Here is a 26,314-nt window from a genome sequence, read left to right as displayed (position 1 = left end):
TTGCTCATAACACACTTTCGCATACTTTCGAGAACCTTCACATACATGCAAACACCTGAGGCCACAACACAACATCTCTTCTAGAGAGCTTGACATCACACATCCTCACCCCATCGAGCTGAACTCCACAGGGACGGTACAGCCAAACAACACGGGCTCAATGCAACCTCATTCAGGCCAATGTTTTCCACAATTCCACCAACTCCAACAATAACAGACACTATTTTATCCTGTTCAGAACAACATTACTGAGCCCTTTTCACAAACCCAAATGCGACTCTCGAAGTGGTGTAGATGGCATCACAAATGGGCAATTTTACAATGTATTATATATATATAGCGACACCTATTGGCATTAGTATATATATATAAATCTATTGTACAAAATGCTGTACAAGAATTGTGTGTGGCCCTTAAAGGGATAGTTCACTTTGAAATCAATTTTTGATATGTTTTAGCTTAACTCAAGGCCATCCAAGATGTAGGTGTCTTTGTTTCCACAGTACTTTCAATTTAGACATTTTTAGGTCAAATCGTTCGTGTCTGTCAGTCATATAATGGAGGTCTATGGGGTCCACCTCTAAGAGCATGCACAGAGAAGTCCAAATTAAACATGATTTAATGACTCGTAAATATAAGTACACATTGATGGCCTTAGACACAGAAAATGAACAGTATTTATATAGTTTTTACCTCTTGTAACCACAGCCACGTCCAAGTGATCTGAGGGCACGGGTGCATTGTGGCTGTGATTACAAGAGGTAAAAACAATCTAAATACTGTTCGTTTTCTCACACAAACCGCTCGTTTCGTGTCTTAGGCCATCAATGTGTACTTACATTTCGAGTCATTAAATCATGTTTAATTTGGACTTCTCTGTGCATGCTCTTTGAGGTGGACCCCATAGACCTCCATTATATGACTGACTGATAGACCTAAAAAAACTGTGGAAACAAAGACACCTACATCTTGAGGTAAGCTAAAACATTTCAAAAATTCATTTCAAAGTGAACTATCCCTTTAACTTTTGGTTGTTACATTAATTTCAATACGCCTCAAAACAGAGAGAGGTTGGACTGGAAATTGTTTAATATCACTTTCAAGCACATTGTTGGGGAAAGCTGATATGCTGATATCTAAGCTGACCATTGCAAAAACTGCTATAAACTAATCTGATGCTACTGTTTAAACTGAAAAAAAAGAAGAAAAAAAAAGGGGTGGATGCCACATTTAATTTGACCTGTAAGCTGACTCTATATCTATATGGTACCTACCCTGACCCTTATAAAATGTAAGATAGATAAAATTCAGTGTTTTTATCACTTTAAAAGAACACTTCAGACACCATCTCTTTTAAGAGAAATAAGCGATTATACCTCTTTGTTTATACACAGCACAGACCTCAACGACCTTCAAATACACAATCAAACGGCGACACCTAGTGGCAGCTTCACACAGCTGCCGCTCCAACTAAATCAGCTCATGTAATCCGGTTTTGGAACGTGTTGTAAGCTGGGCTTTGGGTTTTAGTATTCGGGCAGAGCTCACCTTGAGAATGGCGGCGACGGTCTCTTGTGAGGCCTGTCTCATGTCCTCTCCATCCACAGACAGGATCTGATCACCCTGCATCAGTCTGCCGTCCAGATCAGCCGCTCCACCCTTCACCACATCTGAGATGAACACACCCTTACCATTTCTGAAGAGAAACGGAGGAAAAGAGGTAGTTAAGGACTGGAGACACCCATTCTTGTGGTTTAATTATTTCACATTTATTTCATAAGTTATTATTGTTTTGCATGTGACATGTGAACAATAGTGGTACAAATTAAGAATTCATTCCTACAAATTATTCACTTGCTTCTTCGTTTTAGTAAATCATGGCCACGCTGAATTAATTTGTTCCCTTGTTTAGCTTAAATTAAAATGAGGGAACAAATTAGTTCAGCGTGGCCATGATTTACTAAAACAAAGAAGCAAATTAATAATTCGTAGGAATGAATTCTTAATTTGTGCCACGATATATATATTTTTGTACGCACTAACAAATTAGTACAGCATAGCCACGATTTATTAAAACTAAGAAGTCTATTGTGCATTAAATTTTATTTGAAAATTGTTACATTGTGCATTTTGTTTTATTTTATGTTAAAAGTATTATTGTACTATTATATCACTTTAAAATGATAATTGTATTGTGCATTTAATATATTATTTGGACATTATTATTATTATATTATGCTTTTTTTTATAGAAAATTATTGTATTGTGCATTATATTATTGTATTTTATACAACGCATTTTATTGCATTACATTCTTTTGAAAAGACTATTACACTGCATTTTATTTCATTTTAAATTATTTTTGTATTGTTATTTTTTCCTGTTCTCTTCATAAGAAAGATAAAGTGCGTCCTCACCTCTTCCCGACGATGCTCAGGCCCAGGCCTCGGCCAGTTCTCTTCTGGAGTTCAACCTGGAACAAGTCGAGGTTCTCCTCGTCCCTGTATTGCGCCTCGTCACGCAGGACAGTCAACCGCACTTTCGACGGTGTTTGCCGTAGAGCAGTGATTGCATCTTCGTGAGCGACGCTGCGCAGGTCCACTCCATTTACCTGCAGGGGGCAGATATCTGATTATTTTTGGCTCATTCAGAATCATACAGAAATGGAAGACCAAGTTGAGCACATTGCGTTGTGGGATGTAGTATTGTGTACAGCATTCTCTGAGAAATATTGTTACTGTAAAACTGTAAAAATGTACATATTAGGACCCAAAATTGACATATTAGCTCCTGAAATGGACATATTAGCACATAAATGTACATATTATCACTTAAAATGAACTTATTGGCACCTAAAATGTACATATTAACACATAAAATGTACATATTAGCACCTAAATTGTACATATTACTTAAAATGTACATATTAGCACCTAAAATGTACATATTAACACCTAAAATGGACATATTAGCACCTAAAATGTACATATTAACACTTAAAATGTACTTATTAGCACTTACATTTTACATATTACTTAAAATGTACATATTAGCACCTAAAATGTACATATTAACACCTAAAATAGACATATTACCACCTAAAATTGACATATTAGCTCATGAAATGGACATATTGGCACCTAAAATGTACATATTAACACTTAAAATGTACATATTAGGACCTAAAATGGACATATACAATTTTAAAATAATCAGTTTTGGTAACAGGAATAAAATCAAATATAAGTATTACATAAAAAAAACTAAATTACAAATGTTGCATTGGCAAGTAACAGGTACTAAAATGAATAAAACTGCAAATAAATTTAAGCTATATATACTTATTTTATATATTATTTATAAATGTATATAGTTATTTAAAACCTACATTTCTTTTATAGTGTTTATTCATATTTTGAATTAGTTTTTATTTTAAAATGTTCCGAATTCATTTGAATGTAAATGTAAATGAAAAAATGTAAATGAAATCTGAACATTTAAAAATAAAAACTAATTCAAAACATGAGTAAACACTATAAAAGTAGCCTGTATATCATGTAAAAAAAGTTGTGTGCTATTCAGCATGTCCAGATGATGGCGCTATTGTCTAAGTTAACCACAGATCTAATTATTGCAAACACTCCTGGTCACATCTCTCTCTTCTTCTTATTCACAACAACACCAAGCCTCGAACCAACATCAAATTTCCATTTTGCTCAAGGCAGACCAGCTGTCGGTGACATTATAGAGGGGTGTCCCACAAGACAAACTTGCAATACACTCCTCACTAGCATCAACAAACCTCGAGAATCTGATCTCCGGCCCAGAGTCGACCGTCCCTCGCTGCTGCCCCCTCCTCATACACTTCATGAATCACTATAGCATCCTGAAAATATGAGAGAAATATGAGTGAAGGAGGAATATGGTAATAAAAATAAAAGAAAGAAACGACGGGCTACATCTTCCTTAAAGGGAACATTTCTAATATACCACTAGCATACTAATATTTTTGTAGGTAAAAATTTGATCTGTTTGTTGTACAAAATTTAGAAGACCCGTAATATAGCGATTGAGACATATGGATCCCTTTTAGATCATTTTTTTGAAGCTTAAAAGCTTCCATCACGATCTATTGAAATTTAATGGAAAAGAACTACCGGAAAAGCATCTCCTTCTCATCTCCACAGTACAAAGAAAGTGGCATGGTGTGTGAGGATGTGTGATTATCTGCTCCCAATCACCTAAAAAAACTTTTTTTTATATAAAAACACTTTCTACTGAAAACCCGTGGAGCTCGAGGGCTGGTTTTGGACACTCGTACACTCTCAGAAAAAAAAGGTACAAAAGCTGTCACTCGGGCTGTACCTTTTCAAAAGGTACACTTTTGTACCGAAAGGCTGCATATTGGTACCTTAGTGATACATATTAGCACCTAAAATGGACATATTACCACCTAAAATGGACATATTACCACCTAAAATAGACATATTAGCTTATGAAATGGACATATTAGCTCATGAAATTGACATATTAACACTTAAAATGTACATATTAGGACCTAAATGGACATATTAGCTCCTGAAATGGACATATTAGCACCTAAAATGTACATATTAGCACCTAAAATGGACATATTACCACCTAAAATGGACATATTACCACCTAAAATAGACATATTAGCTTATGAAATGGACATATTAGCTCATGAAATTGACATATTAACACTTAAAATGTACATATTAGGACCTAAATGGACATATTAGCTCCTGAAATGGACATATTAACACATAAAATGTACATATTAGCACCTACATTTTACATATTACTTAAAATGTACATATTAGTACCTAAAATGTACATATTAGTACCTAAAATGTACATATTAGCACCTAAAATGTACATATTAGCACCTAAAATGTACATATTACTTAAAATGTATATTAGCACCTTAAATGTACATATTACCACCTAAAATGGACATATTACCACCTAAAATTGACATAGCTCATGAAATGGACATATTAGCACCTAAAATGTACATATTACTTAAAATGTATATTAGCACCTTAAATGTACATATTACCACCTAAAATGGACATATTACCACCTAAAATTGACATAGCTCATGAAATGGACATATTAGCACCTAAAATGTACATATTAACACTTAAAATGTACATATTAGGACCTAAAATTGAAATATTAGCTCCTGAAATGTACATGTTAACACACAAAATGTACATATTAGCACCTACATTTTCCATATTACTTAAAATGTACATATTAGCACCTAAAATGGACAAAAGTGTACCTTTTGAAAAGGTACAGCCCCAGTGACAGCTTTTGTACCTTTTTTTCTTAGAGTGTAGAAGCCTTTGACAGCTAAACTAGCCCACAGAGCTGGAGCGCTGCAAAATTATGATGGCGATGTGGCAGTTTGCTGATAAAAGCCTGAGGCGCTGCGGAGAAAGTCAGGGCAGACAAAAAGCTCCCGCTGTGACCTGCCTGTTCTGATGCAGCCCTGCAGCCCACCGCAGAGAACTAGACCGGTCACAAACACACACCCTCCTGATATTTTGACCAGACCCACATGGAAGCTGTGCCTGCAGACTGGTGTATCGGCAGTTGACAAACCAATGAACAGATAATCTAGGGTTCATAATATATATATGGAAGCATTTTTGTTTTCTGTTTAAAGCTACACTGTGTAACTCTTTTAGTTTATTCTTAGCTAAAAACACTTGGTTCTTTCAAAAATATACGTGCTCATTAATGTATATTTACTTCGTTCAAGTAATAAAGTAATCTCGTGAGTGTATAATATGCCATACGGGTAAGGGGTTCTAATGTCGGTCGCCATGTTGCCCCTCCATCTTGAAAGAACATTAGCCAAAGAGGGACATACCCATTAATTCAAGCTTCGCCTTTCGCGTTTACGTTTGAGTCAACACTCATGGACGAGGTCGAACTGGAAGCCATGTTAATCTTGGACTACATTGGCCACCGTAGGAGTTAAAACGAAATCGCAATTGAGAAACTTATATTCATTGGGGGTAAAAATCACACCGTGTAGCTTTAAGCATACACCAATAGAAATAGAAAACTACAGAAAACTACCAAAAATCAAACTGTTATTGGTATTTTCAGCTAGTTTTCTATAAGGATAAGTTTTCTTTAAAGGGTTAGTTCACCTAAAAATGAAAATTCTGTCAGTATTTACTCACCCTCATGTTGTTCCAAACCTCTATGTGTTTATTTGTTCTGCTGAACACAAAGGAAGATATTTAGAATAATGTTTTAATCAAACAGATCTCAATCCTACTATGGTAGTCAATGGGGATTGAGATCTGTTTGATTAAAGCATTCTTCCAAATATCTTCCTTTGTGTTCAGCAGAACAAATAAACACATAGAGGTTTGGAGCAACATGAGGGTGAGTAAATACTGACAGAATCTTCATTTTTGGGTGAACTAACCCTTTAAGGCTTGGACCATATAAGGAGTCTTGAGACATTTTGAACATGCCGCCCTGGGTATACAGCCCAAAATCTAGGTAAAAATAAATAATAATTAAAAAAATCTATGTTGTATTGATCACAGATTGATTTCTTGATGCATGTCTATCCATTAAAGGTGCTGTATGCAATTTCAATCGCTTTTTATGGTAAACAGGAAAAAAACTAAACGGAGAAATGTTAAAAAATAAAACAAGACAAAAAACTAAAACAAAAAATAAACACACACAACAAAATACAAACTTCATATTTCAAAAGCAGTTTAAACATTTTCCTTCTGATACCGTACCAGCTGTGTATCTTTGCCGCCGACTATACTAAGACCCAGTCCAGACCGGCCTTTAGAAATCTCAATAACCGTCTCTTGTCCTGGAACTATGGGACACGTGGCAGGGTCTGAAACAGAGAAAGAGAGATAAAGATGATGATGATGCAACTGCTTCATGTTCTGTGCTTTAAAAAAATGCTCAAAGCAAAAAAGAAAATCAATTCCTCTGTGGAAAAACAACTGCCAGTGTTCAAAGAGGCCGAGGCGAATCCGCACGGCAGAGCTGTTGTTTTCATTTCAAATCTAACTTAAGGGTGCCCTAGAATTTGAAACTGAATTTATCTTGGCGTAGTTAAATAACAAGAGTACATGGACATGACATACAGCGAGTCTCAAACGCTTTTCTCCTTTTTTAAATCTCGTTTTTTGAAAAACCCACGTGAAAAATAGGCGAATGTCCATATAAAACAAGTCTTTTAGTAGGGATTCGGCTCTTCCGGTTAGCTTTTTACGAAAGATACCGCTGGACCAAATCTCTCCGCAATGTGGTTCGGATGGTAAATGAAAACTCTCAAGTGGGAACGCGTGAAAGCTGAGGTATGGCTGTCCACGTCCTGATGCAGAGCAACAGCTACAGATAGCTCTAGCCATTAGCCAGTAAGGTAAACGTTTCTATGGTAACATCGAATTGGACCAATCAGCAGACGTTGCTACTAGGCTTAGGATTGTGTGTAGTGTAGTTTTTTTTTCTTCATAAGATCGCATATAAAACGCATATTTTTTTTTTCAAACAAGGTTGATATTATACAAACTTATAGCTTCAACAGGAGCAAAAACCTTTGTTTCACAACCTCATAGCTCGTGGTCAGTCTACCTCGGATGGTTTAGACATTAGGGCTGATAATCTAAATCCCTATTGAGAAATACTGTTAACCGGTAGTTTAACATAATCAACATAAACACATGTTTAAAGTAAGAACAGAACATGTTTTCAATACTATTGGCGTGTTTCACCTTTGCTGCAGTCCTCAAAGTCAGGGCTGGTTCCGGAGACTGGCACGGATAATGCCAAGGACGTGACCTCCAGAGAACCTGCTGTGGGCTTGGTGGAATTCCTCTGGATTTTTGGAAGACTGGTGATCTGAGGACGGTCCAGTGACAGGAACACAGAAAGATAGACACAGAGGTTAGACTGTTTACTAACAGTGTCCCACATGGCTGCCTTGTTTTGTCTGGGCAGCGCTTTCATGTCTTGGCACCCGTTTAGAGAAGTACGAATCTCGTTCAACTTTAGAAGTCATAAAAAAAAAGTTAAATGTGTTGCAAATGCAGTTTTGTGTCAAACAAACAGAAGTCATGTAGATAAACAAACACACCTGCTCTACATGAGGCTTGGGCGGCTGTTCACTTGGAGACTCCAATATTTTCTCTGGGGATTTCAGCTTCTGAAATGATTAATGGACCTTAATTAGTTTTATCACTCAGTATAACAGGCTACACAAGCAACATTTGATCGAACAATTATGAAACATTCATGGCACCTTTTGATTCATGAGTAATGGAAAGGCATTACTAGCAATGCAATAAGTTTCTTAAACAATGGTACGCAATTTTTTTTTTCTAATGACTTCACTATGTTGCGTGTTCAACCTGTCTGTTATCTTGGAAATAAATGTGTTTAATTTGCATCCCCCCATTTTCCCTTAATACAAAGGCGTTTTAAAGGCCAAAGTGAAAATCTGACATTCAAAATAAAATTTTTAAAAATTTAAACAAAATAATATATATATAAAAAAAATAAATCATAAAAATATTATATATATATATATATATATATATATATATATAAAATAACATACTGGACTAAAATTACTTTTTGCCACACCTGCTAATGGCCGGTGTGAAAATGTACTGGCCACAAAACTGTTTTTGCAAAAAACAAGCAGTTATGACACCAAAGTTTTAGATACCAGTTGAAATTCACAATTTCAATACCACAGCTAAAACTACTAGCCTAACTAATATGAATTTAAAACATTATTAAAAAGACACGTAAACAGTCAGAAATTAAGTAAGAAAAAATAATCAAATTTTAAGTAATAGCACAACTAAATACAATATAACAAATATGCAAGTGAAATAAACTGTGGTTAATTAATAAATGTACAGGTTTTTCCAGGTAGGTCAGACAAGAGTTTTCAGGTACAGAAATGTAATAAAGAAAGCAACGCAACACTGCATAGTCTTCACTGTATAAATTAAGCATCCTTATTAATTAACCCTTAATAATATACTAAAGTTATTACGACAAGACCATTGAGTGAATTTTTCTTTGTCCTTTATTGTTTGATTAACATTAAAAGCATTTACATTAGCAGAAATATTAGGATGCTGACACTTTAAGACCAAATGCATTTACTTTCTCAACAGTTAACGTTCATTTAAGACATAAATGACTTTTTAGTAGGATTCCTGCAATTTTTTTACTTATTTTAGTGTGAATTTGGCCGCTTGAATGCAAGATGACGTGAAAGAAAGTTCAGTTTAGTATTTGCGTAATTTGGGTCTTGGCAAATGTTAATTTTTAGGCCATATATATATATATATATATATATATATACACACACACACACACACACACACACACACACACATGCATACATACATACCTATATTTACATTTATATATATATATATATATATATATATATATATAGACAAATAGATAGATAGATAGATAGATAGATAGATAGACAGATAGATAGATAGATAGAGATAAGGCCCTAAATTTACACTGATTGATATTGACATTTATTTAAAACAAATATGATAAATGATAAATTATACATTTAAAAAAAATAGGTAAATAAACAAAACTGGGATTATAATGCATACGAAAATAGTAAAAAAAAATACTGAGCACATTATACATTTTGCCAAAATAGTAAAAGTAAGGTAGTATGCCATTCTGAATATCTGGTTGAAATCTAAGCGGTTCCTCACCTTTAAGGATGACTCTCTATCTCCGAGACTATTGTGCGTCTCATCTCTCTGCGTGAGGCTCACAGTCGGTGCCACGCTGGGCTCATCCTGTATGAGGAGTCAAGCAAACAGGTAAAACAAAGCGTCAGGCCTAGATGCTCCCCACAGAGCTTCAACTAGGGCAAAACTGCAGTCGCTGCCTCCATCTAGGACAGAGTTAGCTAGAGGCAGCTAAGCTAAATGACAATGAGCTGCTGTTTAGAGCCAAGCGTCCCCGAGGTGGGTTCCACTGTTTGTTTACTGGATCAAATCCGCATTGAGTCTGCAATAGCTGCTTCAGCTCAGACTGAAAACAAAGGGAGATGGGATACCGGTAGACTTGTAAAAAGCTGAGTCAACAGTCATTATAGCTTTCATATTGATGGCAATAGGTTGCCACGTACTTGCATCATATGTTTCGAAAAACTCAGAAACACTGGCTTAAAAGCATGGCAGACTGAAATAAAACCATTATATAAGACTTTTATTTTACTCCACTACAAGGACTCAAGCTCAAATCGATAAAGTAAAACCTAGGCAATCGTTACTGTTTGTATCAAACCTCCAGAGCTGAAATTCACATATGGTAATGTACGTCCCATTTTACGACCAATCACAAAAAAATGGGACCTTCTGACCAATCAGAGCAGAGTAGGCTCTCAGAAAGGAGGGTTTAGAGTTAATTCAAGGCCTCTGACCTTTATACAAAAGATTGAGGGTTTGATTGGCGAGGACTCACCTTGATTATCAGCGGTTCAGGTGGGTTTATGCTCAGACTCAGAGGGAGGCTTTCGGGTAACTGTGGCTTCTCTGTTACAACTGGAACCGCTGGTGTATTTTGATTTGTCTGAAACAACAGTTTAAATAATAAAACTTGTTGCTTGATGTGGATGGGAAAAAAAACAGACTTACCGAGAAGAAGATACTCTTTAAATACTGATACTAACAATGTCAAATGTTTTAGATCTTAGCCATTGCTTAGATCAAGGACATCCAACAAGCTAAAGATGCGAGACGACGAGTCATAGGAACATTTTATAACACTTTACAGTTTTTGGAGACACTGAATATCTAAATAAATAAGAAAATCCACTCTGTTCCAGACATGATATATCCATTCAAGCCTAAGACAGTGTCATGTTTAACTGGTGTCTATTTATAATGTATTGTACCTCACTGGAGAAGAATGAGGAAGACTGGGAAGGAAAAGGAGCGACAGCCATTTGATTGAGAGCGTCTTCATTCCTATCAACAGACAGAAAAAATCTTAAGTTTCACACAAATTATTTACAAAAATATTCATAAAATAAAAGATATCATTTTACATTTAATTTTTTACAATTTTATATACAGTACCTGTCAAAAGTTTGAAAACGATACGATATTTTGTTTTTGAAAGAAGTCTGCATTTATTTGATCAAAAATACAGTAAAAATAGTAATATTGTGAAATATTGTTACATCTCAAAATTTCTATTTTAATACATGTGGCTTCTTTTTTTTTATGTTGACAAACTTTTGACAGGTACTGTATTTTAGTTTTATGGTAATGCTTCACAATAAGGTCACATTTGTTAAAAGCAATACATTTGTTACAGTATATTAATCTCTTTGTTAATATTAGTTAATAAAAAAGTCATTTTTTCATGTTAGTTCACAGTGCATTAGCCCTCAATTGGGTCATGGGGTCTATATTTTATTACTTAATAAAAAAAAGGTTCCCTTCATCTCAGTGGAATAAAATTTTGTAAGATTTTTTCATACATTATCTATCTATACACACAAAAAAATATATACACTGGGGTTGCATCAGTTGTTCTGAAGGTATGTAAAAAACAAACGTTTTACACTTCTGGTCTTCGGGGTCAATATGATCCCACATTGAAATGAATGGGAAATGTGAAAAACAAACAAACAAACAAAAAAACTAAATATATTTTCTTCATGCGTCAAAAAAAAAAAAAAAAAAAAAAAATCGGCATAAATCAGAATTTTTTTACACAGAAATGAAGCCTAGTACTAGCATAAATGCAATGTATCATAAAAAAATAATATTTCATTTGCAAGCAAATGGTGTAGTTGAGGAATTGTGTGGTATATGGATTCAAAAGTACTTTATATGTCCAAAAACACAGCCTTAATGAATAGATGAGAAGTAAACATAAAAAATGATATACTATTTGCATGACTAAAAATGTATATTTTTTGTACAATTGATCAATTGTTGGGGTCGTATAGACCCCGAAGCCTAGAAGTGTAAACAGGAAACACAGACCATTTGAAGGTTAACTAATGTTATTACACAGCTCTGTGGAATACTTGATTCCGATTGGTCAATCGCGCCATCAAATGGTATGTTAATCCCAGATAACAACCTCTCAAAGCAGATAACACAGGCTCATCAGGGTTACATTGCTAAGACTGGGTTTTCTTTGTGGAAGTTTTGCATTTGGTGAGCTAATAAATTATTAAAACTCAGTCGAGTCAATATTTTGTGTACAGTTACTTAATTATGCCAACCAGTATCATGGACTCACTCTCTCTTTAACTGCTGCCATTTTGTGACTAAGATTCGAAGTTTGACTAAGATTGAAGATCTCTTATCTTCATTATTATTTATGTGGAGAAATGCTGTGCAACAAGTGGTATGACTCTATACCATATCTCTTAAATGTCCATTAGGCGGCAAGTCGTGTAATATGCGGGATATAATGTACATCCACTTGGCTTCACATCGGGTCCTCATCACCATGTCGGGGTTTATTTTGAGAGACAACCGGCTGGATGTACATTAGCCCTAACTTAAATACAACTTTTGAATTTAATAACATATGATTAAATGTTGAGATTAACATTAACTAAAATCAATAAATGCTGCAGAAGAATTGTTCATTCTTAATTCATGTTAACTAATGAAACCTCATTGTTAAGTGTTACTTTTATCTTATTTGTGATTGAGAATTTTTTTTATTTGTCCAAGAAAAATGGATCCAATCCTATCGATGACGCCAAAATTGGTCTTGCTCGCTCTCTACTTCTCATGTTCCCACATGTCTCTTGGCAGTTTTCTACACTCCGATCGATAAGGACTGATTGGGCAGATGAATTGAGATGTTGCACTATAAATCCACTGAGCCTCTTCCTCAAGATCCTATTGATGAATATCGCTTGCTACATCCCTCCTTCTGTTAGTGTTCACCTTGGCGTTATTGTCTCTGTACACAATTACTGTGCGTTTGTCAAGGTAAGTTCGTCGCTGATGATCAAAATTTATGAAACAATCGAATCTTAAATTATTTTCAAACAACACCAAATTTGATCTAAGGATAATGGGAACTAGTCCAGATTTCATTCAGTTCCAAAATCCCTTTACTAAAAAACTTGGTAACCATCCACAATGACACTAGCCATTCACATCACAGGTGGACATGTTTTAAGTCTTTATCACTGACCAGTTATGTTGCCATGGCAACATGCTTTTCTCCGACATTCCGTCATGTGTTGACGAATGACTTTTGACCCAATACAAATCATTTACAATGGCTTTCAGAATAGTCTAAATGACAAAAAAATCCTCCCAAATCCCACCCACTGGACTGATGGCAATGCATTCATTAAAGCCAATCTATTAATATTCAGTGGCACTTTAACATTTGTTTTGATAGCCTTAAATTGCGCTGTCACATTTCGTTGACTGATGATTAGCAGTAGATAGCGAAGAGATATAAGTGTCATCATTACACAGCCATTATCAGCAAAACCTGACAAAACAATCTGGCAAATAAAGGTCAAGCTAAAAAATACTCTCATGAAAACACAAGATATGAACAGAAACAGATGATAAGCCTCTGATTATGCCTGTAATGACAGAATCAGCGTTCGTTCATGATGGACTGAAGGGCTGTGTTGTTTTTACTCTGTATTGCATCTCTGTGCTATCAATGTTATATAGTGATAACAGTTCCAGTCTATAACACCATATCATTTCTCAGTCTCTGGATGGTATGACATGTCTGCAGAAATGCCATCAAGTATCACATAAGCTGCACCAATGTCACATGTAAGCTCTGAACACAGAAACAAGCATTCGTTTGATTCGGTATTAGGAAGTGACGAGACAGATATAATCTGATATAATTACATACTCTCAGCTATTAAAATAAATAATATAAAATAAAATAATCTTATGCAAATGTATCTTCACAAAACGGCCAAACTAAACTAAACCAAACCAAAATAAACAAGTAAACTAAACTAAAACAAACAAAACGAAAACCAAAATGACCAAACCTAACTAAATGAACAAAACAAAAATTAAAAACCAAATCAAGGACCAAAACAAGCTTAAACAAACAAAACAAGAATAAAAATAATAATTAAATTGTTATACATTTTAGAGCTTTCAAGGAATTAGTCACTGATTACAATATTATAAATCCCATTATATTACAATATTATATAATAAAAATTTTATACCAAAGCTGAAATGAGTCATTTTAGCAAATGAACAGATGGTAGTGTGAAAAAACAGCAGGCTGAGGGTCGTCTCTGAGGGTTTCTTACCTGACCAGGACGAGTTTCACCTTTGACGCGGCGCTTTTTATTATGGCTGATGCGTTCTGGTGGCTCCTGCCGTACAACACCTGGCTGTTTATCTGAGGGAAGCACAACAAATTAGACAAAACCATGATTTGTCAATGAAAAAAAAAACAGTAGGGTTGTAGGTTTATCATATTTCATGACCAATTTATACACCGTAATCTACGTAAATTGAAAGGGTTCACGGAAACGGAGGTAAAACGTATGTGATGGGATTACTATTAAACGACATGCCTAAAAATCCTGTGGTAATACCATGGTACTTTGTTCCTTCTTTAGCAAGATTTTCTTTAGCAATGTTTGTAAGTTCGAACTTATATACAGTAAACTAAGTAAATCGAAAAAAATGTACACATACTTATTTTCTTCCAAAAAAAGTCATGCGCTAGAACCACATCACAAAATTTTTTTACTGTTTTAAATTTTCTAAGTACAATCAACTTGGATGTTCAAGTCATTTCAACTTAATTGAACGCACTAAAAACGTATATGAAAAATGAGTTAAAGCAATATAAAAATATATGTTGTCATAACTTATTGATTTTTTTCACAGTGATGGAACGTTTTAATGAGAGTTTCCTTTGCAAGATTTGTAAGTTCAACAGGACACACTGCGAACTGGTTACCACTAACCGTATCTGGGTTTGTGAACACGTATTTGAGACCGGTTGACTTGTGTCTCCAATCACCTGTGACAGAATCATTAGCTGGAGCACTAGTGGATCGTGACTAATATCACAGCGCCTTCACGTCTAATGGAGATAGATATTACAAAGGTGAGCGAGTAACGGCTCTGAGCCTCGGGTGTGCCGAGCATCAAATTCCACAGCAAAATGCCGCATTCATACGTGTCGACCAAATTGCTAAATCGATAGGTAATTCCGAGGAGGAAACTAATGTGGAAACCAAAATGCCATCTGGACGGGAAAAAGATTGGGGAATGTATTGTGGGACACAGCCGGGTCTGGACCAGCCGAGTTAATTCAGAAATGAATTGTGAATGGCTTTCTGAATTAGAGTTATTATAGTTAACTGAAACTAAAACAAAGAAAAAAACATTTTGTTACACTTCATTTTAAGGTGACGTAGTTACATTTTATTTACTCAAATAAGTACTGAGTATTTTAATTAACTACTTGTACTTACCATAGAGTTATGGTTAGGGTTAGTTACTTGTAATTATGCATAATTAATAGTAAATAAGTTGTTGTTAAAAGCAACATTTATCCTTTTTTAGTTAAACTTGATATACTAAAATAAATAAAACAAAAACTAAAAATTTATAAAAATGACACGCGTATAACAAAATGACTGATCCTTTAACTAAAATAAAAAAATATAAAATATAAAAAAACTCACTTAAAATGTTAATAAATAAATATATTATCTCAATGATACTAAATTGAATGTAGTTTGAAGAAGCAAACAGATCTCAGAGTCATTTGATTGCCAACTGAAATTGTAGATTTTAATGATATATTCGCTTCTTAAAGGTGCACTGTGTAATTCTTAGCATCATCTAGTGGTGATGTGGCAAATTGCAACCAACAGAAGTTATGGCGGCCGACAGGAAAAGACGTCGTCGTCTGAGACAGCAGAGAGTAGCCAGTAAAGCAATGAGGTTTCTTAAGAAATGAGGTTTACTTAATTATTCAGTAAAGCGATATGTAATTGCGAATATTATTGTTACTTATTCATCATTGTGTCAGTTTTTTTTTATTCGCTGACTTTGGCTAGCTTCTTTGCATGAAGAACATAGTAATGAAACGCGTTTGTCCGTTTAGGGCTACTGTAGAAACATGGTGGCGCATTGCAATGTAAGGAGACCCACGATGTATGTAGATAAAAACTGCAAACATACAGTAGTTATGTATATGATATTGCATTTCTATCAACAAATCCTCCTAAATATTACACAATGCACCTTTAAATATGAATTACCCATTACAATATTATAATACACACAACATGCAGACTATTTCCAGAAATATTAGCTATTATTAATCACCTGCATAAGTTTGGATTTAATTTATTTTTCAAAATTAATATAGTTATCAATATTTTTTTTTGAGTTACAAAAATGCACAATTTCAAATTTAAATCCAGTCCGTTAAATTCCAAATTCAACTTCCTGTGGGGCGTGGCCAATTCAATTCTAATTTAAACATAAATAAAACCATTACAAATGTGAACTGATGTTGTCAGCCTTGTACATTGTTTCAAGTTCTGCAATGAATTGTCTTGTGGTGAGATTCTGGGGTTGGAAGGAGCTGAGAGAGATAAAGCGAGCCGGAGGAGGCGGCGGGAGAGAAAGTGATCAGCAAGAGCAGACCGAGATAGTGAAACTGAGGGCAGGTGGCTTTATTTGAAATTCATCCAGCCATGAGGCAAAACCTTGCACTTCTCGTTTGCACAAGTTTCAAAGTGATTTTGCCTGTATGAGAATGACCCAGACGACCCATGCTTCATTCAATATTAAACCAGAATGAGAAAGAAATTGACAGGAACCGCCATTTTCCCCTTGGATTACAAGGGGCTCAACAGGAAAAGGCTATTATGTAGAGAAAGAAAAAAAAATGAAAGAGAGAGGGATAGATAGCTTCTACATCCTGAGCCCTGACCCATAATTCCTCACCGGGCAGTCGGTTAGAGTCACTTTGTTTAAAAAATTCATAGGGACAGTTTGTTTTAATATATTTTTAAATTTTAATACAGATAATTATTACATGTCACTTATTAATACTAATTATAAATAATATTAAAGAACTAATAATTGTATATTCAATTATATATTACCTTTAGAACAACAATTTATTCATGTTATTAAATTAAAAAATAATAATTTAATATTAATGAATTGATTAATATTAAATATTATATATACGTATATATAAATTGGTAATGTAATTTCTGATCAAATTAAGAGTATGTATGTGCGTTTCACCTCTAACAGCTCGTCGCCCACTTTGATGCGCCCGTCGTGGCTGGCCGGCCCTCCAGTGCTGATCCCCACCACAAAGATGCTCATACAGGAACGATCCCTGTTCCCGGCCAGGCTGAGGCCCAAGCCGTTCCGGTCTTTCTCCAGATCCACGATCAGCAGCTCTCCTGGCAGGTCCGCATACCTCTGCCTGATCACCTCTAAAGCAAAAGAGGACACGTCAGATAGGGAATAGGGCTGGAAATAAAAGCAATTCCTCTCCTAGAGGAGAAAGATAAAGGTATTGTTTACATGAGCATCTATTCAGTCCTTCAGGCAGAGTATAGTAAACAGTATTGACATGCAATCTGAAAAGCCCCAGGGCTAGAAGAGCAAGTCATTTTTCATTTCGAGAACGTCCTCGGTATCTCAGACTAGTGTGGCGTCCAAACACGTTATGTCACCAGATGCAGTGCTATTGAATACAAGTCCAATCGAAATTTATTTCTTCTAACCTAATGTGAATTTACTGCTTCCTCTTGATCGCAAATAATGCATGCAGTCAACTGTGACGCCCGACATGGGATCATTTTAACTCTATTTCTGCGAAACTTAAGCATCACATGGACGGGAATTTTAAGAGCCCTTTAGGTTGACTAGACTCATTTTAATTTTCTCTGAACAGAATGACAAAACCTCGAAATGTGGTACTAGAGATTTTCCAGGTTGAGTGGAGAACAGAAATTAATCTTTTACAGCTCAAGGCTCAGGTGATATTACATCTTGACTTACAGAGCTCAAGTAATTGATTCATGTTCACACAATGCCAAACAGTTGGGAGAAAGACCTGCAGCATTTAATCGGCACATGCGACCCTAGGGCCGTGTGTCCACCAATGCGTTTTTAGCCAGCTGAAAATGCTAGACGCTCTGCTGAAGACGCCGTGCTTTGGGCGCTTGAGAGTGTTTTGGCAGCGCAGCGCTTTTTCCGTTGAGAAGTTTCGTTGCTATGATACAGAATATCCGCAGCACAGTTTACTTGGAACTGATTTCGCAGATAATTTGTTTCATACAAAAAAATTATTTTTCATCCATTTTGCAGTGTTGTAGTTGAGACCAGCTCACTCAAGACCGAGACCATAGAGGGTCGAGTCCGAGACCAAAGACAGTCGAGTCCGAGACCAAAGGCAGTCGAGACCAAAGACAGTCGAATCCGAGACCAAAGACAGTCGAGTCCGAGTCGAGTCCGAGACCAAAGACAGTCGAGTTTGAAACCAAAGACAGTCGAGTTCGAGTCGAGTCCGAGACCAAAGACAGTCGAGTCCATGTCGAGCCCGAGACCAAAGACAGTCGAGTCCATGTCGAGACCGAGACCAAAGACAGTCGAGTCCAAGTCGAGTCCGAGACCAAAGACAGTCGAATCCGAGACCAAAGACAGTCGAGTCAGAGACCAAAGACAGTCGAGTCCAAGTCGAGACCGAGACCAAAGACAGTCGAGTCTGAGACCAAAGACAGTCGAGTCCGAGTCGAGTCCGAGACCAAAGACAGTCGAGTCCATGTCGAGACCGAGACCAAAGACAGTCGAGTCCGAGTCCGAGACCAAAGACAGTCGAGTCCGAGTCCGAGACCAAAGACAGTCGAATCCGAGACCAAAGACAGTCGAGACCGAGACCAAAGACAGTCGAGTCCATGTCGAGACCGAGACCAAAGACAGTCGAGTCCGAGACCAAAGACACTTGAGTCCGAGTTGAGTCCGAGACCAAAGACAGTCGAGTCCATGTCGAGACCGAGACCAAAGACAGTCGAGTCCAAGTCGAGTCCGAGACCAAAGACAGTCGAGTCCGAGACCAAAGACAGTCGAGTCCGAGACCAAAGACAGTCGAGTCCGAGACCAAAGACAGTCGAGTCCGAGTCGAGTCCGAGACCAAAGACAATCGAGTCCATGTCGAGACCGAGACCAAAGACAGTCGAGTCCAAGTCGAATCCGAGACCAAAGACAGTCGAGTCCGAGACCAAAGACAGTCGAGTCCGAGACCAAAGACAGTCGAGTCCGAGACCAAAGACAGTCGAGTCCAAGTCGAGTCCGAGACCAAAGACAGTCGAGTCCGAGACCAAAGACAGTCGAGTCCATGTCGAGACCGAGACCAAAGACAGTCGAGTCCAAGTCGAGTCCGAGACCAAAGACAGTCGAATCCGAGACCAAAGACAGTCGAGTCCGAGTCGAGTCCGAGACCAAAGACAGTCGAGTCCAAGTCGAGTCCGAGACCAAAGACAGTCGAGTCCGAGTCGAGTCCGAGACCAAAGACAGTCGAGTCCGAGACCAAAGACAGTCGAGTCCATGTCGAGACCGAGACCAAAGACAGTCGAGTCCAAGTCGAGTCCGAGACCAAAGACAGTCGAGTCCGAGACCAAAGACAGTCGAGTCCGAGACCAAAGACAGTCGAGTCCAAGTCGAGACCGAGACCAAGTCTAGACCGAGACCAAAGACAATCGAGTCCAAGTCGAGACCAAAGACAATCGAGTCCAAGTCGAGACCGAGACTAAAGACAGTCGAGTCCGAGTCGAGACCAAAGACAGTCGAGTCCATGTCGAGACCGAGACCAAAGACAGTCGAGTCCGAGTCGAGTCCGAGACCAAAGACAGTCGAGTCCGAGTCGAGACCGAGCGTAAAGACAGTCGAGTCCGAGTCGAGTCCGAGACCAAAGACAGTCGAGTCCATGTCGAGACCGAGACCAAAGACAGTCGAGTCCGAGTCGAGTCCGAGACCAAAGACAGTCGAGTCCGAGTCGAGTCCGAGACCAAAGACAGTCGAGTCCGAGTCGAGTCCGAGACCAAAGACAGTCGAGTCCGAGGCGAGTCCGAGACCAAAGACAGTCGAGTCCGAGTCGAGTCCGAGACCAAAGACAGTCGAGTCCGAGTCGAGACCAGAGAGGTTAGATAACCTAAGGTTGGGTCTCAAACCAGACTTAAAGATATCTTCAAGACTATATAAAATATTTGGTGGTAACAATAAAATTGGCACCATACTCATACAGTAAACCAAATATACCATGGAATCATGTACACTGTAATGGTAAAAAGGCTACATAGTGGTGTAAAGGTAATTTTATTATAAATATGACTTACAATTATTACAATCAGTAAGTGCTCTTTCACATAACATTACTGCACACGAATTCTGCGTGGCTCTTATATGCAAACTGAATTATGGATGATATGGTAGACATTTTAATACATAGTTGAGCTAGAGGCTCCACATCACATCTGACCCATCTGACCTGGGTCCTGCTGCATTTGCGTGCCGCGAACATTATAGTCTCAAGTCATGCGCAGTTGCGCACAAGAAAGTCAGCAATCATTGGACGTTTCAATCAAACAACAATTTAAAGAAATATTAACATACAGTAATAATCATGACATATTTTGAATGACACTCGAGTGGACTAGGGAATAAGTCCGAGTCCCGACTCCCAATATGTTCGAGTACGAGTCAATTCCGAGTCAAAATGCACACAAGTCCATGACAAGACCGAGTCCATTAAAACATGGTCTTGAGGCTGAGTCCGACTTTCGAGTGCACAACACTGCCATTTTGGTCGTTTAGCTCTGTTGGTTGATGTCGTTGGTCGGTGTGGCATTAGTCCCGCCCCTCCTCAGCGCCTCGTTACGCTCATTTCGTTTAAAAGACACGGCGCTCCCATTGAAAATATATGCCAAGCGTGTGGAAAAACGCTTTGGTGGACACAAGCTCCTATCAAAACTAGGCCTTGGTTATCCTCCGGCACTTCCTGCAAAAGGTCTCACTTTGCTTTTACTCATCTCGCACCTCACAAAGGTCTATATTATATGACTGTGGAAATGGGGACTGAGCTGGGACTTTAAAGAAAAGTAGTGAACATTTGATAATCTTCCAAGCCAGCTGCTTCTCATGAATCTCAAAAGACCTTAATGGATGGAGAGATTTTTTGAGGGTTCTTCAGTGTTCATGCTATCCAAATTCACTGTAGGTGCTGCTGGTGGGCATAAAGAGACAAAACACTTCAGACGGAGAAGATTCGCTGGCACTTTTAAACCATCAGTTAGGACTTGATTGATGAGAAATCATGAGGGAACTTCGCAATACGCAATCAAAGAAAACCTGGCAATTTGTTGGCTGGTTTTAGATACCTAAACAAAATGAGGACATTGGCAGATGGTCAGTGAAGATGTTTCATACTTTTTAACAACTTTTTCATACACTTTCAAACTTCAATAAATCCCACGCGACACTTACCGTAGCTCTTTAAAGCGGCACGGCAGCCATTCTTGATTAAAACCACAGCTGTCGCATGTACGGGAGGGGATTTGTGACCTTTCGCACTTTTAATAAAAGCTATTCCCCGTTTCCTTTACACAGCGGTTTAGCTCTTTGGCGGCGCATTTAGAGAGCACTACTACTATGCGAGAGGCCTAATTATAAGCTTCGGAAGGTCAGAAGCAGTGACATAAGAGTTCGGCAAATAGATGAAGTGAGAGTGTCACACCTCTTGAGTGAGGAAAGAGAGGAGATATAAAGTGAGAGATGTAAGTGAGGTCAAAATAGACAGTGTCTGTGTCTCATAACTGGTGCAGTCCATTAAGATAAGAGATAGGAGATTTTTATGCATATTCCCTGCAAAACAGGGAAAGTATTGGTTGCTGTTGGTTTATGCTCTTTTGGGGGCACTAAAAATATTCTTGTTGATGCATTTAGAGGAACAATTAAGAATAAATTTACCCTGGCACAGTGCCTGTTACTTTAAAAACATTAAAAACTAGGGTTTAGAGAACAACGAGAAACATTGAGACATTGAGAAAGGGCAACTTTATATAGCTTACGAATTGGGATAGATTTGTATTTGTGAGATTTAATATTTCATAGCCCAATTCCTACATTTGGCACCAGGGATTTTTTTTGTGGATTTTCAGAGGATCAGCAATTATTACTAGATCATCAATCGTTAGTTCAGTCTTAACATTTCAACTCTGAGTATGAAGGATTCTGCTTTAATATAACATCTAGGGACTAGGATGTCATTCATTGGCACCCTAGACAGCATGACAATTCAAGAAAATTCATTATGTAGTTGGATAAACCCATACATGTTGCTTCAGTTCACTCAAGAGGCTTATAATGCATGAAGCATGAAGACATGAATGATTGATGCTGGGATATTCAAAACCACAATGAGAAATGACTACTATGATGTTGTACAAGTACAAATGACAGCAAAAACTATTAACATGCTAGCAAATACTGTACTAACATTTGAATAACCTTAAGGCAGCTGCACTATCTAATAGAAAGAACAAGAGAAAATCTCCTCTCTGGATTTATATAGTGCTTTTCTTGGCATTTAAAGCGCTTTTCAAATGGAAATGGGGGATCACCTCAACCAGCATCCACCTGGATGATGTCGCAGCAGCCATATTGTACCAGAATACCAACCACAAACTGGCTTATTGGTAGAGAGGAGAGAATGATGAAACCAATCAGTATATGGGGATGATTAGGAGACCATAATGATGGAGAGAGGCCAATGGGCAAATTTGGCCAGGATGTCGGGGTTACACCCTTACTCTCTTTCAAAAGACATTCTGGGATTTTTAATGACCACAGAGAGTCAAGACCTCAGTTTAACGCCTCAGGCGAAAGACGAGTCACCTTCAAGACTTTTATCTTGATTGAGAGGTGTGCAGCGAACCCATCCTTGAATATATTAGGAATCACAGAGCAGCTCACGCGTGTCGCACTGCCTAGTTATTAGAGGTCAGGCAGCCAATCGTAACGCAGAAATTGCTTGTAGAGACCAAAGTGTCAAAGATTGCCCAGTTTTCACACTGTAACTATCTATATGTTAGAAAAAGTATCAGTGTATTGGAAAAAAACCCTACATTTTCTGCAAGCAACATCTATGTTACACTGTATTACATATCTACAGTGTATATGTATTTGATCTCATCATTCAGAGAAAGGGGGGGAAAAAAAATGGAGACTGCTTTACTAATACTGGCCCTTCATCATTTTCCGGACCCTCACTATAGGTCGCCCTCCATCTACACCAAGGGAGAAGTTGTGCCAGAGAGATATTGGCATAAGCTCAAGGACTTTGTGTGCCAGACGGTGTGCATAAACTACAATAATGAGAAGGGAACATGGCCTTATTCAAAAGTTTTACTCCACTGTACAAATACAGCAAAGTAATTTAATAGCACAGTTGCTCCCTATAGTGCTATTTGTTGAAAAAGGACCCTTTATGGCATGGACAATATACAGTATGACACTAAAATTAGATTTTTATTTACTGTACCTGTACTGTGTGTTAATTCTACATATCAGTGGCTCCCAACCTTGAATTACTAATTTAGCAGATGCTTTTTTCTAAGATACTTGCAACAAGAGAGGCAATTCAAAGTTTTCTTGTTTAGAAATGTACAAGAAGAAAATGTATAAATATAAGTGAGAGACACTCTAAAGTGGATTGAGAAAGTCTTGACATTTTACAGTTGACATTTAACATGCCTTGTTGATGCTAGAGGTCAGAGGAGAATGGGCCGACTGATTGAATCTGACAGAAAAGCAACTTTGACTGAAATAACCACTCGTTACAACCGAGGTATGCAGCAAAGCACACAACACACACAACCTTGAGGCGGATGGGCTACAACAGCAGAAGACCCCACCGGGTACCACTCATCTGCACTACAAATTGGAAAAAGAGGCTACAATTGGCAAGAGTTCACCAAAATTGGGCAGTTGAAGACTGGAAAAATGTTGCCTGCTCTGATGAGTCTCGATTTCCTTTGAGACATTCAGATGGTAGAGTCAGAATTTGGCGTAAACAGAATGAGAACATGGATCCATCATGCCTTGTTACCACTGTGCAGGCTGGTGGTGGTGGTGCAATGGTGTGGGGGATGTTTTCTTGGCATGCTTTAGGCCCCTTAGGCCGTGTGTCCACCAAAGAGTTTTAGGGATCTAAAAACGCCAGACGCTCGCCGCTTGAGCAAAAAACAATAATCCAGGTATGTCTGATTATTGTTGTTGTGACTACTTAGGTCAGGCACACTTGGATTAATCAGTTTGTCCAATAATGGAAGACAGGAAACAAAGGAGTTGGCTGAAGTTCAGGAAGTAGTGCAGCTGTGCATAAAGCCCATTGAGAACATCTTCGCTTCTTCACCTCACAAGTGAGACGAACTACATCTTAAACTTGTCTCTCTGGTGCGATACCAGGACAGCACATAGCACACGTTCTACCTTCACATCTGTCTACGCTAGTCTTTCATCAAAGCCTCGGGAGATCACAGCACTCCTTACCTTCCTCTTTCATGGCTGATGCATTTGAATCGATCTGCTTGCTCTCAAACCAACGCTATATACTGCGTGGCTGCATCCGCACATATCATAACAGTTGTTATACCATGGTCTGGGTGAATACTCGATTCTGATTGGCTGCAGGGTGTCCGTTAAAAAGTGATAGAGGACACCTAGTAAAGTAGTTCTGGTGAAACTGCCTGTTTACCATTCGAAATGAATAAATAAATGCGCTGCCTACAACGGCTGTGAGTAACCATAGCAACAGGCAGTCACATGCTCTATCATCTAACGTTAGATATTATAGCCTAATACAACAATGAGCGACTTCGTGCTATTTCTTTTAACATTTATGGAGACTATGGCAACTTTGACGACTGGTATGCTGCTGAAGAAAGAAAAAATGTAAATAAAACGGAGAAAATTACACCGCTGCTGCTCTGCTCCATTGAACTCTATTGGTAACGACGTAACTTGCGACCATAGTTGGATAACGATGCTTTCGGGAAACGCGCCCCTGAATGAGACCCTGCGGGAGTTTTACGCAGCTGTCCAGACAACCAAGGCAGGAGAAGGCTGAACGTTACAGCGTTTCAAGCCTAAGGAGCCTGAGGCAAATGACCCTCTCTTTGATCTGATTAATTTATTGCCCTCTATAACGTTAAGCGCAAATCGCTGGAGATCAGAGCTAATTGTTTTTTTATTGTTGTTTGATTAATTGTTTTATGTGTAATAAAAAAAAAAACTATGCCTACCTTTGTGTTTCATGAAAAAAAAAATGCATTTGTGAAACTGAAGGGATACGAGCTAAGCGGACTATATATCCGGTTGCTAAATAAACAGTCAGGCAGGCAAGGCAAGTTATTATTTGTAAAAACTAGATTTAGCCTAATTAAAATATAAACTAATGTTTTATTTGGCAAGTGACCATGGTATAAGCGGGTTGCGCGTCCCTCCGCTGCGCGTCGGCCGGTTTACGCCTCGCCGTCGTCCATTAAAACCTGACAATGGACACCTCGTCGGGCATTAACCCTTACTTAACTCTCATCCCTCTCAAAGGAGCGCTGATGAGCTGCAAAACTCTGAGCCGTGTTCACTCGTTTGTGAACTCGTTCAGAGGTAGGACGTTCAGAGGTATGTTTTTGTCTGACACATGCCAACTTTCCAACTCCTCTTGACTGGCACATTATTGTTCTGATAGCTAAAGACGTGTGAAGTGAAACCAAACACATCTGTAGGGAAGGTGGGCCAGCTGCTGCTAGTTTAATTAGAAAGCGCCGAGGATTGAGGCTGATGAGCTGCGCTGTGGGAAGGGTAAAACACGGAGGAGAGGCTGGGAAATATTTGATTTTCATGTTTAATCATACAGCAGGGAAGGATGGTGTAGCTTAGTACAGGTGGTTTCAAACTTTGACACCAAACATGATGACCCCTTCTTAAAATATACAAATATTTTAAAAGGACACCTATTACGCAAAGCTCGTATTTGAACATAAATGTGTGTCGGCAGTGTGTGTAACCACCCTATAATTGTGAAAATCCACCCAGTCTTTTATTTTAATCCCCATAAACCAAAAGCAGTGTATCAGAACAAGCCGTTTACTGATTCTAGCGATTCTGTGACGTCACATTGCACAGGCCCCGCCCACTACTGATGA

The 26,314-nt window shown here is 38.0% G+C and overlaps 1 protein-coding gene across 10 annotated transcripts in view; it reads right to left on the bottom strand.

Annotated features, from left to right (window-relative positions):
* Positions 1-26,314, bottom strand: part of patj (PATJ crumbs cell polarity complex component) — a 120,271-nt gene that overhangs the window by 16,950 nt on the left and 77,007 nt on the right. For 9 of the 10 annotated variants that reach the window (XM_089134812.1, XM_089134808.1, XM_089134823.1 and 6 more), the window contains exons 31-41: positions 17,346-17,542; positions 14,366-14,457; positions 10,976-11,048; positions 10,543-10,650; positions 9,786-9,872; positions 8,159-8,227; positions 7,797-7,923; positions 6,804-6,910; positions 3,803-3,886; positions 2,418-2,611; positions 1,549-1,696 (exon numbers count right to left, since the gene is read on the bottom strand). In XM_089134812.1, coding sequence (XP_088990938.1) covers positions 1,549-1,696; positions 2,418-2,611; positions 3,803-3,886; positions 6,804-6,910; positions 7,797-7,923; positions 8,159-8,227; positions 9,786-9,872; positions 10,543-10,650; positions 10,976-11,048; positions 14,366-14,457; positions 17,346-17,542 — 1,286 coding nt within the window. The remainder of the gene's footprint in view (positions 1-1,548; positions 1,697-2,417; positions 2,612-3,802; positions 3,887-6,803; positions 6,911-7,796; positions 7,924-8,158; positions 8,228-9,785; positions 9,873-10,542; positions 10,651-10,975; positions 11,049-14,365; positions 14,458-17,345; positions 17,543-26,314) is intronic. The other variant, XM_089134821.1, reaches the window with a different exon arrangement.

The sequence above is a fragment of the Pimephales promelas genome, chromosome 2 (genome assembly GCF_988280905.1).
Source record: "Pimephales promelas chromosome 2, fPimPro1.hap1.1, whole genome shotgun sequence".
Taxonomy (NCBI): domain Eukaryota; kingdom Metazoa; phylum Chordata; class Actinopteri; order Cypriniformes; family Leuciscidae; genus Pimephales; species Pimephales promelas.
The sequence above is the reverse complement of the archived record's forward strand: the minus strand, read 5'-3'. Positions and strand labels throughout refer to the sequence as shown.